Below are 17,681 nucleotides of genomic sequence, written 5' to 3' on the forward strand. Positions count from 1 at the left end.
ACAGACCAATCCACTGTCAGCCTACCTCACCACAGTGAAATGTACATAACTAAGGCAGACTCTCACCAAATACAGATTTGTAACCAGAAACTAGAGATGTAAGTCAGGAGACACAAAGCCCCATCTAAACCCAGAGGAGAGTGTCTGTGGAGTCAATGTGACCAAGGGCAGAATGAGACAAACTCTACTCCCATGTCCAAAATATAACAATAATTAGCTCTTATATAGTACTTTTCATCCACAGATCTCCAAGTGCTTTACAAAGGACATCAGTATCATGTCCCCATTTCACAGATAAGAAACTGAGGCACAGAGGGATGAAGTGACTTGCGAAAGGTCACCCAGCAGACCTTTGACAGAGCCAGGAATAGAACCCAATGCAAGTCCCAGTTCACTGTGCTATCCACTAGGCCACACGAATACCCTGTACAATATGAGGGAATTTAAGAAAGATACTCCTCAAACTACAATTTACCATGACAAAAAATCTCATTAAAAACAATGAGGAAAAACTGGGCTTGACTCAGGGAGAAGAGAGATGGCATCATGCTTTACAGCAATCTGTCACCAGATAAGGAATGGACAGTAATAACAATAACTCATGGGATCACAAACACCATGTGTAACCAAATCCTGGGTGGGCTGTACCTGCCTCTGACAGGTACACGAGGAGTTAAAAATGTGTTAAGGCAGCATATGAGGAATCCATAACAATGTGAGAAAAACAGTTAATAGTTTGCATGTGGCTTGCCTCTAAATGAATAATAGAAAAGTACCAGTGTATAAACCTGGGATGGGTGAACTGGAACAGATTTTTACAACAACTTCTGTACTGTTTGTTTCGATTTGTTTGCTTGCTACTTGATCATTAATGACAAGTTTTATGTGTTCTTTGTAGTCAAAATTTATTGAAAGTGTATACAGAAAAATAACCCCACACAGAGCAGACACAGTAACTTACTCACACAAAAAGGCTTGGGCATTGAATGATTTTGTTTTAATAGTGGGCATCAATTAACAGCCAGAGCTGAACTGAACAAGTTTAGATGAAGTCAGTGTCCCAGAGGTAAAAGATTTGTTTTCCTGTCCAGATAAATCTTTGTTAAACTGTCTCTTTAAATGTCTCCAACCTACAACAGAAGAAAAAAGAAAGTATTGTAATATCCTCTGCCAAAGGATGAACTATGTATGGTTATGATGGTATGTTTATAGTGGTCATGCATATTTATACTAGTTGAATTTCAAAAGGGACAGTGCTCAAAATATATAAAGGCAAAGAGTCATTTCTGATGACAAGAGCATATCCCTTTATTTGTCAGTCAGTTGAAATAACAACTGTACAAATATACTAACATAAAAGTAAAAATGGTTTTCTGAGAAAATGCTGCACAGTGATAACTTCTATAGGCTATCCTGGAATGCTGAGAGGAGCTATAAATATAGTATTGTTTGAACTATACCTGCTGTCTGTTATCTTTCTAAATATCGCCTCGGCCATCTAATCCAACCTGTTTGGAGCCACCTAAGTTGTGCTGCTGTCCTTCTCCTATTGAAAGTCTATTGAATGGGATGACTTTCATCGTAGTTTCCTTCATGGAATACCACCGAGAACGCCAGGTTGCCCAGATAATCCCATTATCGTATCCAGCTGGACCAACATCTTTTGCTGAGTAAGTGCCACCTAAAATATAAATTGCAGCAGAATATATAATTGTTTGTAAAATAATTTATATGCACATGCGTGTCTGTAGTAATGAAATCCCTGTGCTAAACTATACTTACCGTGCACCATTGACTGGCTCTACCTACTAATCTATCTCCCCCAGGATTTATTCTAACATTCCAAATCTCTGAGCAGCTTCAAACTGCTGTCACAATAAAAAAATGTCAGCCTGCCAGAAAAATGTTTCCTTCTCCTCTCCAAATGTAGATTTCCCCTCAAATTACACTGGTCTTAGGTACAGATAGCCAATATTCAGTCCTTCGTGAGTGACAGGTTTAAGGTCTGAAATCTCAAGATCAACCATGAATCCATGATGGTATGGTGTGGAATAAAGTTTTTATTGGTACTTGATGGACATGACCTCCATAACTCCTTCATGGCTACATGATTTATGAGTAATGTAGCCACCCCAAACTTATACTGCTAAACTCTTTCTACTACATCATATCATCATGTATATATCCCAAATGCTATTGCAGATTCCCTCTCCTCTTCTCCATTTGTACAAACTTCTGTACTATCAGGTCTGTTTCTCTCCTGAATTCCCTACCCCTCACCCTTTTTTCCTTATCTTTCAGCCTTGCCTTGGGGTTTTTTGCCTGTCCTCCTGCAAAGGGATTATGATTGGGACTCTGCTGCTGGAGACAATACTTTTGTAACTGCAAAGCAAAAGGGAGAAACTTCTTGTCTTTGCCTCTAGCAGCAGTGGAAGACAGCACCTGTGCTTTAGCTCTTGCATACAATGCTTCCCCCCAGGCTCAGCAGAAGCTACCTGGAGTAACAAATAAGGGCAGGTAGAGTATCAACTTGTGTTGCTCAGCAGCAAAGATCAGCTGTGAAGTGTAAGGAATGGGATGGCCAAAAATAAATAAACAGCTAAAATCTACACAATGTTTTTCTCCATCACTGGAATTTGTTGTAAAGCCATGAAGTTATTTTTATATGAAGTAGGTACCCAAAGAATGTATTACCTGTATAATATTTTCCATTGAGGTTACCAGCATGACATCTATTCATCCACCATCCTGCTCCATCCTGCTCAGCACAATTGCCATTAAATTTATCATTGTCACTATCATAGGTACTGAATTGCATGCCATTATGGGATGTAAAAAATTTGTCACTGGGATCATCTCCAAAATCAAAACCATCGAGGGCATCCCCAGCTTCACCGCCAGCAACAAAATAGGCATAGGTCAGTCGGTACTTGTCTGCTTCAGGTCCCACTTTGAACACAGCATAGTCTGCAGTACTGTTAAAAAAATGGTGCATTTGTGTACACTGGATTCCCCAAACATACACAATTAGACTATAAATGACAACATTTTAGAGTTGGTTCCTGTGTCACTCTATGTCTAATTAGAAGACATATCTAATAAGTAATTAGATATTTCCTTGCCAGATTACAATATGTCACTTTAATGTACCATAATGAAGCTTTCTATCTTCCCCCCCCCGCCCCAATTTTAGGTAGTCAAAGACAGGTAAAGTGGGTCATCTCAGTGGCCTTAGAGTAGTGCTTTGCGATGGCTTTCAGGAGGTCTGAGTTAGATAGATAATCACAGTCTCCAATTGTCCATGCTGGCATGAAATGGGGATGGTGAGAGCAAATTGCTCCTGGAAGGAGAAAATGGCTTGCACCACTCAATATCTATCTCTTTCTACGGAATAGTGAAGTATGACAACAACAGGTTCTGAATGGAATCTCATCTGATTTCCAGCAGTCTACAGAGTAAATTATATTTTCCAAGGAAGACGCCAACATGGAGCTTTCGTGAGCATATACTGCTTCCTTTTTGGTCACAAAGTTGCAGGTAGTGAGAGAAAATTCAACTGCAAATATATTCATGGTTTTATAAACCGATAGAGAAGGTAGTTTGAAAAAAATAGGTTAATGACTCTGCATCATCCATTCTTCTGAAAGTTGTACAGACTGATCTGATAGTGGAGACTGTCTGATATCTGGTAGTAGAGACAGATATCTGTAGCTGTACCAAAAAAATCAGTACACATGACAGGTATGTATTTTAAGTTGACTTTTTTAGAAGGCTCATTCGTTAAATACCTTCTTTTATTCTCCCAGTCTTCCAGTTCTATCCTTAAGGCATATGGAATAGTAGACTGAGTGGTTATTAAATGAATCTTTTCATTTCCCAGCCAGTACTCTGTCTGGTCATCTGGTGACAGGTGTCCAAATCCTTCTTTGTACTGAACCCAATTTTTCTTGAAGTCCACGCTCCCATCAAGTCTCTGGTAGGAAAGAAAGAAAGAAAGAAAGAAAGAAAGAAAGAAAGAAAGAAAGAAAGAAAGAAAGAAAGAAAGAAAGAAAGAAAGAAAGTCAACCAAAGCAACGTGCCCTTGTAAATGAAATACTGTTATATAATCAGAATTATTCATGACCTGAATTTACAAATTACATACTCTCTGGAACACTGTCCATCCATTGCCAAATGTGTCAATCTCACAATAGACTAGGAACTGTTGCTTAGCTCCTAGAGGTTTGATGAAGTAAAGACCACTGTGTCTGGCACCTTTATGTGCAATGTCTTGACAATCTGCAATAAACAAACACCATTGTTTGTATTTTGGCTACAGTCTTATCTTGTTTTAAACGTGGTTTTAAAAGTATCTGATCATTTTCTAGTACAGTGCAACATACACAATACATATAATAATTACTATGGCAAAGTTATCTCTGTAGGCTAGGTCTTCATCACACAGGAAGTCCTACTGAAGTTAACGGGACTTGTATAAGGATGAGCAGGATTTTGCTATTAGTAATTATCTAGGTAGCATAACTTGAATGTAAAATACAATAGTTTTATTTGTTTCTGCAGTCATAAAAAGGGCATTTTTAGCTCTAAAGTATTAGATTAATTATCTCTGTGTGGCTGAGCAGAAATATTATAATATAGTATCCTTTCTGTTCTTATAACTCCAAAAAGCACTTGCCTGGTCTATGGACTACAATAAAGATAGGGTTTACTGAGAAAGTCAAATCTTGGCTAATCATGACCAAATGAGAAAATAAGATTTGTTCCACAACTTCCTATACGCAGAACACCTATCGAGTATTTCTGTTAAATGAAGCACTGGCCACCAAACAAACAGCCATAAAAATAGCAGTAACAAAATGTAAATATGGAAAAGCATTCATTATATTGGTCATGATGCTGAGTCCCTTATTCCCATGGGTAATTCTTAGAGAAATCAATAGATCATGTGATTAAGAATAACTCCTGTAATGAAGTTTTGCAGGACCACTCATTTAAGTACTCAGATGGCCCTCACCACTATATTGTTGACAGATAACACTTAAGAATTAATCTAAGCCACACAATAAGCATTTCACGTACCTCTTCCAGTTGTATCCAGTATTTCGACTGTGTCTCTACATGGCTCCTGACATTGTGACGCAAGCTGATTAGTCTTCTGTTTTAGCTGTGAAATCTTGTTCGTGTTTAATATCAACATATCTGTCAGTTGCCTAGAGATAAAAACATAAAAATGACCTGTTATGCTAGTTTTTCTTAATGAGAACAATACATATTTCCCTGAAATATGCCTTACATATCTAATGTACTAATCTAAAATGTGTTGCTTTATTTAATGATCAGGGGGTAGCCGTGTTAGTCTGGATCTGTAAAATCGGCAGAGTCCTGTGGCACCTTATAGACTAACAAACGTATTGGAGCATAAGCTTTCGTGGGTGAATACCCACTTCGTCGGATGCATGTAGTGGAAATTTCCAGAGGCAGGAATAAATATGCAAGCAATTATACCTGCCTCTGGAAATTTGCACTACATGCATCCGACGAAGTGGGTATTCACCCACGAAAGCTTATGCTCCAATACGTCTGTTAGTCTATAAAGTGCCACAGGACTTTTTGCCGCTTTTATTTAATGAGACATTGTAAATCATTTTGGCTACAGTGTGGTATTTAGCTACAGTCCTACACTAGGGGCAGTGCAGAGCTGCCCCAACCTCATACAAGCATTTGGGCATTTTGCTTTCCAAAGCTAACCATTTGCACTAGGAGGACAATAATTTGCTACAGTCAGTGCCGGCTGGTGCACAAAAATGTGGAGCCAAGATTCTGCCTACTCCTCTTCTCTATCTGCCCCCTTTATTGCTAGTTGCTTTTGAGTGGGAGCAACTTGGCAGCAGCTTTTGCACTCTCCTGAGAGCAAATACTACTGTTCTGGGTAGCCCATAGGAAGGCTGTACAAGGCGGGTAGTCTCCCTCTGCGCTCTCATTTTCACTATGCTGTTGCATAAGGGCCAGCCACATTCCAGCCCTTTGTAAATGCCTATTAGGGCTTCCGTGTATATAGACGTTTTCTAGAATGTTGGCTTTGATGCAATGTTTATTACATGTATCCAGAGCTGAAATTTTATTTATGTGACCATTCCAGATCTTATCCCTTCACTACCTCCCTGTTGTTTGAATGTCTTTTGCCTTGTCAGTACTCCAATGTACTGAGCACTCTGACACTAATCCAACAAAGTGTTTACATGCACGTTTCATTTTGAGCAGGCCCATTGTCTGATTCAGGAAAGCACTGAAGCACATGCTTAACTTGGACATGTTTTACTTGGACCAGTATCTCGTTACGCAGTGAAGCCCATTCCTGCAGTCAGTACATGGACAAAGCTCTATGGGAATTTTTCTTTTGTGAGAATTGCAGGTCTGAGTTCTGGAGGTAAAGTATATAGTAACGTACAAGAAAGTACAATAGAAACCTGATTTTATGAAGGTTTGGAGGACTCTTGAAACCTTCATAAAACTGGGAGTTCATAAAATCATGAGAACTTGAAATACCGTGAAAAAATAACAGGAGTCTGCATCCATAGCCCTACATATTATGAAAATTAACAATTGCATATTTGCATAAAAGAGTAAATACATTTGAGAGCAATTCATTCTAATATTATATAGAGTATATTAATTAAAAACAATATAAACCTAAATCTAATATGAAAATTAAAATCTGTCATCAGTGGGTGGTTAAATAAAAAATGCTCTCAGATCAGGTGAGGCAAAGGCATTTAAGATAAAATATAGTTACATTAATTCTAAATGTCTAAAACTCAGACTTACTGTATATTAACCAATTATGAGTGATTCCTGGCATAATGTTATCACAGGAGTGACTTTGGCATTTAAAGTTAAATAGTACAATTACAATTTATAAATAATTATTCATTATTAAAATTTAGATAAGTTAAATATATTTTCAAATATATAGAACAGTATAGACTTAAGATGAACACCTTTGAGTTTAATAGTGATTCTGGATTCGCTCCAACAAAAGAGAGAGTAGAAACTGGTGTTCATGATGGGTGTTCAGCAAAACCAATAAAAAAGTATCAGCTAGCTAAACAAGTCTTTGGTTAGATCCATGTTACAGTTTCATGTTACTAAAATCTCTGAAGTCTAAGAATAATGAATAGAAACATTTTGAACAATTACTTAAACAAAAATACTGACTGAAAAAAAAAAAAAGAACAGCCAAACTTTCCCATGTTCTTACAGCCAGATCTTGTATTTCACTGGGAGATGTGGGTATTCAAGAAATGCAAGATCGGATCCTAATTCTGCAGTTATGAGTGAAAAGACCCCAAAATGGTCTTTATATGCAGAAGTGAAGTGCTGTGAAAAAAATTAAATTGCAGCTGGTAAAATAAAATAAAGGAACAGAGCTGCACAGTTAGACAATATCAAAAGTGGGAAATACCTACTGTATAGTATTTTCATGTTCCACAATAGTGTTTTCATATCTGATAATTTCATCAATTATTTTCCTGGTTTTTTGAGTAAAACTGTCGATCACATCTGCAGAACAGGTATAATATATTAATGCAATTACATGTAAAAGTAAGAAAACCAAATTAATGCATATTTTTCTCAATTTTGTAATTTTCTTTATGTTCTCACTTGGCTGAGTCTGTTTCTCTGCGGGGCTGAGGATTCGGATTTGGCGGATCAACTGTTCCGTTACAACAGAAGAGTTAGTGATCTGCTGCAAGAGATTTTCAAGGACCTGCAGCTGCTTATCCACATCAGGGTGGTATTTATTCAAGAAGTCTGCAATGCCGCATGTAGTTGGGCAATAGTTACCCTAAAGGGAAAAGAATAATTAAACATAACAATAATAGTAATAATTAATTAATAAAGGCCCAGTCCAGGTTCTACAGTGAGGCAAAAGAGATGGTCACTTAGGGCAGGAAATATTAAGGGCAGCCCAACATTCAATAAGGATTTATGTAGGTAACTGTGGGCAGGTAGGACTGGGCATTTGCTACTTTGCCTGCAAAAGCAGAATCTGTAGAGACAGCCCTGATAATGCATATTGTTATTAAATATTAAAAATAACAACATATGTTATTGATAATAGCATACTTTAGAATAATACATGGCATTATTAATGGAATTTACAGTACATTTTAGAACAATGAATGCTGTTATTAAGAGTGCCCGGTAAAGCATAATATTACATTTAATAACAGTAGATATTGAAAATAACAATGCATGTTAAAACAAAATAATAATGATTGTTAACTATACGTGGAACAATATTTTATTCCGCTCCTTAATTTAGAAGAAAGGAATCACACATCTACTTACAAATCGTTCATCTAAGATGCAGCAGTTTTCTCTGGTAGCAATATACTGAAAGGGAGAAAACAACATTATTTTTTAGTTATTTTTCTCCTTATGGTATTTTTGGGGCATAGTAATGGTCCATTTGTACAATTTCACTTACTGCCATGCAAGCTGAAAAGAGTAAGGACAGGAGATGCACAGTAGTCCAGCTGTGTAAATTCAGCACCATTGTGTCTATACCAAAGTGTGCTCCCAGCTAGAGTGTGTGCAGAGTCAGTGACTGAGAGATTCAGCTGTACGGGCTGCTGGAATCTTCCCTGACTCTCCTGCACTTCACAGCAGCAGTTTAAGGGAGCTGGCTGAACCTGGGGGTGGGTACCGTGATGCAATGTGTAGGGGTGGGACAGTGGTGGAAGAACAACTTCTCAGTCCCTTTGTCCTGGATTCCCAGAATTTGCACTGAAACTCCTGCTCCTCCCACTTTTAGTACCAGTTTCCCATTCGCCCACATTATGTCCTTTGCAGCCAGGGCAGTGTTAGGATCTGGAGAAAGGTAAGGGGAGGCATAGAGCCATGCTTCCAGTAACACTGGAGTAATAAAACTAACGTATGATTCTGGACAATGTTGGAATGCTGCCTGAGATGAGCCCCAGTTGTTTAGTTCAAGGAGAAGCCCCAGTTACTCTCAGGGACTATATGTAAGAGGCACAGGTTATTCAATAACAACAGGCTGCTATTTTTCAAGCACTTATGTTCTTACAATCCACAGATTCCATTCTGGGGAATTGTATGTGTCAGTTGTAGGATCAAAGTGTTTTCCTTTCTAGTCACCACTGGTTCAGAACCCATGCTTTGAAAAGCGCATTGCTGCTGTAAGCAAGATTGTACGCTCTTAGGGGCAAGGACTGTCTTGTTTGTTATGTTTGTACAGTGCCTTGCCCAATAGGGCTAGAGAAAGGACAATCTTGTCGTTCGGACATTGAACAAGGACTCTAGGCTCCATTCCCAGCTCTGCTACAGATTTCAGGCTAGATCCGCAAAGCACTTAGGTGTTCCAGTCCTCAGCATTGCAGGGCCTACTTTTTAGGTGCCCTGCCCCCAAGTAGAATTCACAGCCCCAGGTTAGGTATCCAGGCTTCCTATACAATGCATGGGAAAAGATTGGTGCTTAAAGAAGGAATCCTCAAAAGCCAGCAATTTAGCAGGGTGCCATCTAAGATAACCAGTGGGCAATGCCAGCCAAAGGTAGTTAGGTGATTAACTCCGGGCCAGAGGGAATTGCCTATCTCTGCTCGAGATTCACAGGCTTGTGCTCTCTCCTGGAGTTAGGCATCGAAGCCAGGTCAGCCCTTTCTCATGAAAAACCACAGAAAGAATGAACCTCTCTATGGCCAATAGCCGACTGGTTCGGGCACTCGCCTAGGAGACGTGTTTTCAATATTCATAGAAGCAAGGACATGAGCTTGGTCTCCCACATCCCAGATGAGTGCCCTAGCTATTGGGTATTCTGGGACACACACTCACATCAGCTAGCCCCCAAAATCCCCAGTCAGGTTGCCCTCAGCTGTCTTTTGTGTGCGGCCTGTTTGGGCCCCACAGATGAGACAGGCAGGGGAACGCCTAATTTAAGACTCTTGCCAGGGCTTAGGTGTGAGCTAAAGCATGGAGTGGCTTGGGGGCATCAGGGTTTAGGTGGTTTTGCACATGCCCACCAGCAGAAACTTAGATGCCCAGGGGTCTTTACTGGTGGAAATTTAGGCACTTACAGAGTTGAGGCACTTCCAGGATGTGGTGGCACCTGAGCAGGGATTTTGAAGCTCTTGATGTTGCTTAAATGTTAGACCTAGGCAGGTAACCTAACATGGCAGGTAGGCTCCTAAGTCCTTTGTTGATCTACCCCTTCCTGTATAACCAGCAGCAAGCCATTTCACTGCTCTGTGCCTCAGTTTCCAATCTGTAAAATAGGGATAATAATATAGCTATTTTACACTCTTTGCTTATCTCTTCTATTAGGATTGTAAATCTTATGTTAGAAGGACTGTCTCTCACTATGTTTTTGTACAGTGCTTAGCATTCTGGGGCCCTTATCTTGGCTGTGGCCTCTAGGTACAATTATTAATTGACTAGTTGATGAGAGGCAATGTGGCCCATTCAGCTGGGACTTAGGAGTCCTGGGTTCTATATCTAGCTCTGCTACTGACCTACTATTTGACCTTGGGCAACTCACTTCACCTCTTTGCACCTCAGTAAAATGGGGATAATGACACTTACCTTCTTTGAGACATGCTTCGAGATCTATGGACAAATTATTCTAGATATCATTGCTAATATGCTGCAAAACATGAGGGTTTATAGCCTTTATATTTTTATCCTATCTAATATAACTGTAGGCAGGTAAATATCAAATCTTGTTTGTATCCTGATAAAGTTTTATGTATTGACGACGTATTTTACATTGGTCTGGCCCAGCATGGATCCTATCATACACAAAAATTAGCAGGGAATACATAAATAATATAATATATAAATCCATGATACTATCAATCAAGCTGAGAGGGACATCAACAAGATGGTATAAAAGTTGTGTACATAGGTGGGGGGGATCATCTTTTTAGGGGTTGCACTGAAATTCAATTAGAGTTGGGAGCCTAACTCCCTTGGGCTCATTTGAAAATGCCAGCCAAGTGACTGGCAGCTCTCGCTTCCAAAGAATGGCATTAGCCATCTTCATCAATAATTGACTCTGCTGGCTTTAATAAGTTATGAAAGATATGGCTCCAGCTTATAGTTAATTTATTCGGTTCTCTAGACACCTAAACTTGTGTAAATAAAAATGGGTAAAAGCCAAGCAGGACTTGTGTATTCCCCCACCACCTCACTGGCACTGTTCACACAGAAATGGTCAAGCAGACAACAGCTATGGTATATGAATATGAATCTTGCCTATAATACATTCCATTTGTCTTGCAGTGAGTCTCCTACCATTACTGCTCCAACATGCTCCCTTGCTGCTTCATCAGGTGCACATCATTTGTAAGCCATGGTGATCTCCTGGAATGAGACTGACGCAGGGTCCAGGGGCATCTAGAAAGCGCTGTTTCAATGCTTGCAGACAACACAGATTACAATGTTTCCATTAGACTGAACAGAGTGGTTCAATGCCTAGGCAGTATAAACTGAAAACACCTATGAAAAGTAACTGGACTAACTTGAGTCATAGCTGTGCACTCACAAATGGACTTGATGGCAGGAGAAGGCTCCTGACCCATATCTCCTCCTGCTCAAGCTCTTATCTGTATGATGGGTGAGCCATATAACAAACTATAGATATATTCTGTACGTTGTCAGGACTAGAGAAAGTGCCCTTCTCTCCTCCACAGAAGGGATTTTATCCAGGCTTGAGGCCCCCAAAGGAGCCGTTAGTGACAAGTGTGTGGGAGGAGTTATTTATTCTATGCAGAAGTTTCAGGGTTCAGAAAAAAATATTGAGTCTAGATTGGTGACGATAACTACTAGCACCCCTTGGGGATATAGGTATTATTTCCAGAACATTTGGCTTGAAAATGGTTTTGAGGGTAATGCAGTAATTCTTAATTCTAGCCTCTGCTACCCTTACTAAGGAACCATCCACTGCTAAGAGTTTGACTGTCATAGATAATTGGTAAGTTGGGTTCTGCACATGATATCACAAGAACTAGCACAGAATATTTGGGAACCAAATTTGTGGTGAGTTGCTTGTATTATACAACCGTGATATTATTAGGTCTATGGAGTTAAAATGGATGGAGAGAACAACTGGCCCATCTGTATAATTATTGTCAAGTATCTCTTTCATTTTTAAATGTTGCCATTTTCTATCCCCAACTAGCACCTAGTTTCCCTCTCAACAGGAGCTTCAGGTTTTATACCTCATGAAATATACATTCTTTCTGTGCTTTGCAACTGTTTCTGTGGTCATGATCTAGCCCAATGGGAATTAGGTGCCTAAATATGGTTGAGGATCTGGATCTAACTCTATTGTATCTCCACTTCCTACACTCTCCTCTTGAGCTTTCACTTTGCATAAACCTGGAAATTATTTATTCCTGGCTTTCTGCTGGCTCCAAACTTGAAAATGAGATGTGTTCTTAGCATAAAGGATTTATGGTGTTTTATTCCCTCCCTAAAGTGACACTTTCTTTATGTTACTTGTGGCCCCAGCAGAGTTAATCCATTTATAAACTGAATGTTCTCTTAGAGAATGGATGATTCATGTTTTTGGAGGTCTATTTGTGCTTTACTATGTGTCCAATTTAACTTGCCTATATCGATTTTTGAGCAGTTTTACCTTTCCTGTGGTTTATTTACTGATTTGCCAAGAAATGATGAATGATTAATGCAATGCAGACAGAAGGAAGATTTCTTAAATTCAGTTTACTTTTGCCATGGAGTTTATTTTTTGAGCAAAGGTGAATCAGTATGTAGTTAAAGGAAGATTGCTAATCTAGTTCAATACTTATTAATCAGATAAGGTGACAGACAGAATTTGGGTACATTTGTTATGCAAACACAGCTTTAATTCAATTGTGACGCTTTTTTGTGTGTGTGTGTTTTGTCAAAGGATCATTGGAAAGCTATCCAACACTTTCCTGTTATTGGTAATAAATCCTTATGTTCAGAAGAACAAAATAAAACCATGAACCATGTCTATGATTGTGAAATAGTTGCTAATATCTAGAACATTATTTTAATTTCTTTTGGGAATAATTAAACTAGCTTCTACTTATCTACCTCTCTTAGATTTTTTACATAGCATTTATCGCTGTAGTATCTAATCATTGCTGCACTCATCACATTACAAAAGGCCTATTTGTAGCTTCCTACCAAACATAAAAGCAAATATACTTAAGTGGGCACATATTAATGTGCAGAAGCAGTATTATTTTATGCCCACATTTTGGGGTAGATTCTGATCTCACACTCATGTAAATCCAGACTAAGTGCACTCAGATTAAATCAGTGTAGTTATTTCAGAGTCACATTGTTGTAATGGATACCAGAATCTGGCCCTTTGATTGGCAAACCTTGCCTCTGACCCCACAACCACTCAACAACATACATGATTCCTGCTTGAAGCACAAATAATTTGTACTAATAAGGGTGCATAAATCCCAAGTCAAAGTTACTACATGGCAGAATTGGATTCCTGTGTAGACTGGTAATAGGGACAAGAAGTAAAGATGATTTTAAAAATTAATTGACTGTCATTTTAAGTACTGCATAATAGCAAAGCTGAGTCAGTGTACTACAGACCTATTTATTTGAACTGTTACAGTACTTTGTTTATAAATAGCGATTTAAAAGTGTGGTGTTTGGATGTTGCTTGTAATTATTAGAATTGGGAGCACTGGCTGTTGGGAGTCTGAAAGGACAGGAAACAGGAAGGAGTGGGGAGGAGTTGAGAGGCGGGGAGAGAGCTACAGAGGGTGCAGCAGCAGCTTGGTAAAGAGGTTTCCCCTTTGAAAATAAAGTCCTGTTAAAGCTTGTTAGTACCTTGCCTGGTTGATACAACATTTTGGCGATGAGGATGGATCTTCTGCCTCTGAACCCACCTGCACCCTTTCTGCAAAGCCCAGGTGAGCCTCCAATTGCTTTTACTGCCTGGATCCATATGATTGAGACTTATCTGCTTGCAATCAGTGCTACAGAGATTTCTGAAGTAAGAAAGAAAGAACTGCTAATCCACTGCCTTGGAGCAGAAGGGCAGTGTATATTTTACACTTTTCCCCTTGCAGATGATAAATATGAGACTGCACGCACTGCATTAAAGATTTTTTTTGTGCCAAAAGTGGATGTAGTAGCTAATCGCTACAGATTTCACCAGCGTGAGCAGAAACCAGGGGAAACTATAATGCAGTATATTGCTTCCCTGGGGAGTCTGATTGTAAGTTGTGACTTTGGGAATATGGCAGATGAGATGATTAGAGACCAGCTCATTGAGAAAACAACCATGCTTCATGTAAGAAAACGCTTACTTCTAGAACCACAACTTACACTAGAAAAAGCAATAACCATTGCTACTCAGATTGAGTCAGCTACAGCTGAAGCCAAAATAATGAGCATGGATACAAGAGGCACAGTCCAGGCTGTGACTCCTTTGCAGAAAAGTTCACTACCACTGCAGACACACAATTGCAAGAGGAAAACTAATGAAAAACGACCGAATCAGCAAATTCAAAATACAGTAAAAGCATGCTTTTGCTGTGGATCCCCACAACACCTTGCAAGCTAGACAGGATGTCCGGCAAAAGTAGCTCAGTGCAATCACTGCAAAAAGATTGGACATTTTGCTAAATAAAGTATGTCCCAGTAGCCAGTTCAATCAACAGATGCATGCAGTTACAATACCAGATGTTACTGTGCTGAGCGTGAACAAAATCACTACTGCACATACTCCAAAACAGATAAAGTACACTGTAAACATTTCCTCCATACCCTCAGGCAAACCACACTCTATTCAGCTAATGTTGGACACTGGCTCAGCAGTATCTATACTACCTGATTCCATCTATCTGCCTTACTTTAAAGATGTGCCTCTTACTGAACCCAAACTTCACTTGGTGTGCTATTTGAAAAACCATATTCCTGCCTGCCAGGTATAGTTACTTTTGGTGATTGCTGTGTAACTGCAGAGTTCTACATTGTCCACAAAGGCACTCCTATCCTTGGCAGAGATTTATTGGCTGCTTTAAATCTCAGGGTAGTTAATGGACGAATTGATCTTCCTCAGCAAAGCACTCTTGTGGTGCACACACCAGTTTCAGCTGGGACCCAACACCAGGTTGAGGAGAAACTCGGCTGTGCTTATGGGTTTCTGCATAAAGTTAAAATGCGGAATAATGTGATGCCTGTACGACAGAAGTTACGGCTCTTACCATTTTCAGAGAGGGGAGCTGTTTCAGAGGAACTTAGAAAACTTGTTCAAAAGGACATTATTGAAGAGATCAACTCCTCGGAATGGGTTTCACCTACAGTAGTGACACAGAAGAAGGGTGGAGGCATTCGCCTTTGTGTGGACTTAAGGGAGCCAAATAAAGCTATTGTGATTGACAGCCATCCTCTTCCTCACATAGAAGAAGTATTTGCAGAACTCTGTGGAGCTAAGATGTTTTCTACTCTTGATTTGCAGAGTGCATACCACCAGGTTATGTTGCATGAAGATAGCAGAGACCTCACAGCATTTATTACACAAGAGGGACTATTTCATTTGAAATGTGTTCCATACAGTCTCGCATCTGCCCCAAGTGCCTTTCAAAAAATGATGTCATTGATTCTGAAGAATCAACATGGAGTTCAGTGCTATCTGGATGATATTATGGTGTTTGAAAATACTTCTGAGGAGCAAGACAATAACCTGCAGTCTGTACTAAACTGCATCAGCACAGCAGGCCTCCAGCTCAATAGGTCCAAATGCAAATTTAGACAAACTGAACTCTCCTTTCTGGGGCATACAATTTCACAGGCTGGACTAAAACCTGATCCAGATCATATCCTGGCAATTTCAAATGCTCCTCCTCCAACAGATTTGCAAACCTTACGCTCCTTCTTGGGTCTTACCTCCTGGTATGCAAAATTCATTCCCAATTATGCTTCTGTCATTGAACCGTTACGGGAATTACTATGGAGAAGTTCAACCTTAGTGTGGACAATGGATGCACAAGCTAGTTTCGAAATGGTGAAAGACTTGATTGTACATTGTCCAGTACTTGCACTATTCAGTCCTGCATTGCCCACAATTGTAACTACTGATGCTTCTGATTATGGACTTGGGGCTGCTCTCACACAACTGCATGAGGACAACACAGAGAGGACTGTTGCATTTGCTTCAAGTAATGCTGAGAGAAAATATTCTACAGTCGAAAGAGAAGCACTTACTTGTGTCTGGGCTACTGAAAAATGGAGAACTTACCTGTGGGGCCACACGTTCAAGCTGTGCACAGACCACAGCCCTTTGACGACGTTGCTCACCACGAAAGGACTGGGAAGAGCAGGATACCGTATTGCTCGATGGTCTGCAAGACTACTCTCTTTCAATTATGAACTGGAATATAAGCCTGGAAACCAAAATGTGGTAGCTGATTGCCTTTCTCACCTGCCTTTGCCTTCACCAGGTGGTCCACCGGTAGTGGTTGCGCTTATTACAAGCACTCTCGCTGCAGTTACAAGAGAACAATTTCAAATTTGTTCAGCATGTCCAATTCAACAAAAATTACAGGAATTTCTGACAAAGACATGACCCAGTCACCCTAAAAATCTTGACCCAGTTTTGCTGCCTTATTCTAGAGATCGGAATGAACTTTCTTTGTTTGATGGCTGTGTGCTACGAGGTACACATCAGCTCCTTGTGCCAGAAGAATTACAGTCAAAACTCATATACCTGGCACACGATTGTCAGAACTGTCAGAACCAAACAATGACTATGGGATCTGTATTGGTGGCCAGGGATGGACTCTCAGACTGAAGCACTCATAAAATCCTGGGTCACTTGCCAAATAAATTCACAGCTCCTCTTAAAATCACAGAGAAGAAGGCACTTTACACCTATTGACTTTCTGATGGGTGGGTATGGAATGCTTCTTATCTTGCACCTGCCTATGCACCAAGAGGAGATTATGCCAACACCCAGGCTGCACTGGATGACTTCACCATAGTACCAACACAACAAGACATTGCACTGGAACTGGGGCTTGAGAGATGGCCTGTCAGACCCAGACGACCACCTGTCTGGACTAGAGACTATGTTATGTAGTATCTACAGTGTTTTCAGTGTAATATTTCTGCCAACAGTATAGTGTCTTGTTTCATATTTGTTCCTGTGGTTAGAACAATAATGTTTATTTTAATTGGGAGAGTTTCTTAAGAGAGGAGGGAATGTGGTGTTTAGATGTTGCTTGTAATTATTAGAATTGGGAGCACTGGCTGTTGGGAGTCTGAAAGGACAGGAAACAGGAAGGAGTGGGGAGGAGTTGAGAGGCACGGAGAGAGCTACAGAGGGTGTAACAGCAGCTTGGTAAAGAGGTTTCCCCTTTGAAAATAAAGTCCTGTTGAAGCTTGTTAGTATCTTGCCTGGTTGATACAACAAAAAGTGAAAATGAAAAAAGTTTCCTGAGTCACTTCACCAATGTACACTTTCTGTTTCAATATGAAAATCAGGGGAAAGCAGTAAAACGCAACATTTCCTTGCCAATTCAATAGTCCATTCCCTGCAGAAGACATGCGGCCACATGTTTCCTGAAATAAAATATGTAAATATTTGTGAATCAGCAAATAACTGTTAGCATGGCTCCATGGGTGATGTCAAATGTTTCTCT

General features: G+C 39.8%; 1 protein-coding gene across 2 annotated transcripts; it reads right to left on the reverse strand.

Annotated features, from left to right (window-relative positions):
* Positions 1 to 895: 895 nt before the first annotated feature.
* FGG (fibrinogen gamma chain) lies at positions 896 to 8,655 on the reverse strand. Of its 2 annotated transcripts, none has more exons than XM_043545330.1 (10): positions 8,492 to 8,655; positions 8,353 to 8,397; positions 7,663 to 7,846; positions 7,467 to 7,560; positions 5,080 to 5,210; positions 4,145 to 4,278; positions 3,789 to 3,973; positions 2,695 to 2,975; positions 1,509 to 1,681; positions 896 to 1,130 (listed from the first exon to the last, which is right to left on the reverse strand). In XM_043545330.1, the coding sequence occupies exons 1-10, from the start codon at positions 8,558 to 8,560 to the stop codon at positions 1,116 to 1,118; spliced, it is 1,311 nt and encodes a 436-aa protein (XP_043401265.1). In that variant the 5' UTR covers positions 8,561 to 8,655; the 3' UTR covers positions 896 to 1,115. The 2 variants fall into 2 exon arrangements, with proteins under 2 accessions (XP_043401265.1, XP_007071327.1); XM_007071265.3 differs by having other exon boundaries at positions 1,461 to 1,681.
* Positions 8,656 to 17,681: the final 9,026 nt, after the last annotated feature.

The sequence above is a fragment of the Chelonia mydas genome, chromosome 4 (assembly GCF_015237465.2).
Source record: "Chelonia mydas isolate rCheMyd1 chromosome 4, rCheMyd1.pri.v2, whole genome shotgun sequence".
In the NCBI taxonomy this organism is placed as follows: Eukaryota; Metazoa; Chordata; order Testudines; family Cheloniidae; genus Chelonia; species Chelonia mydas.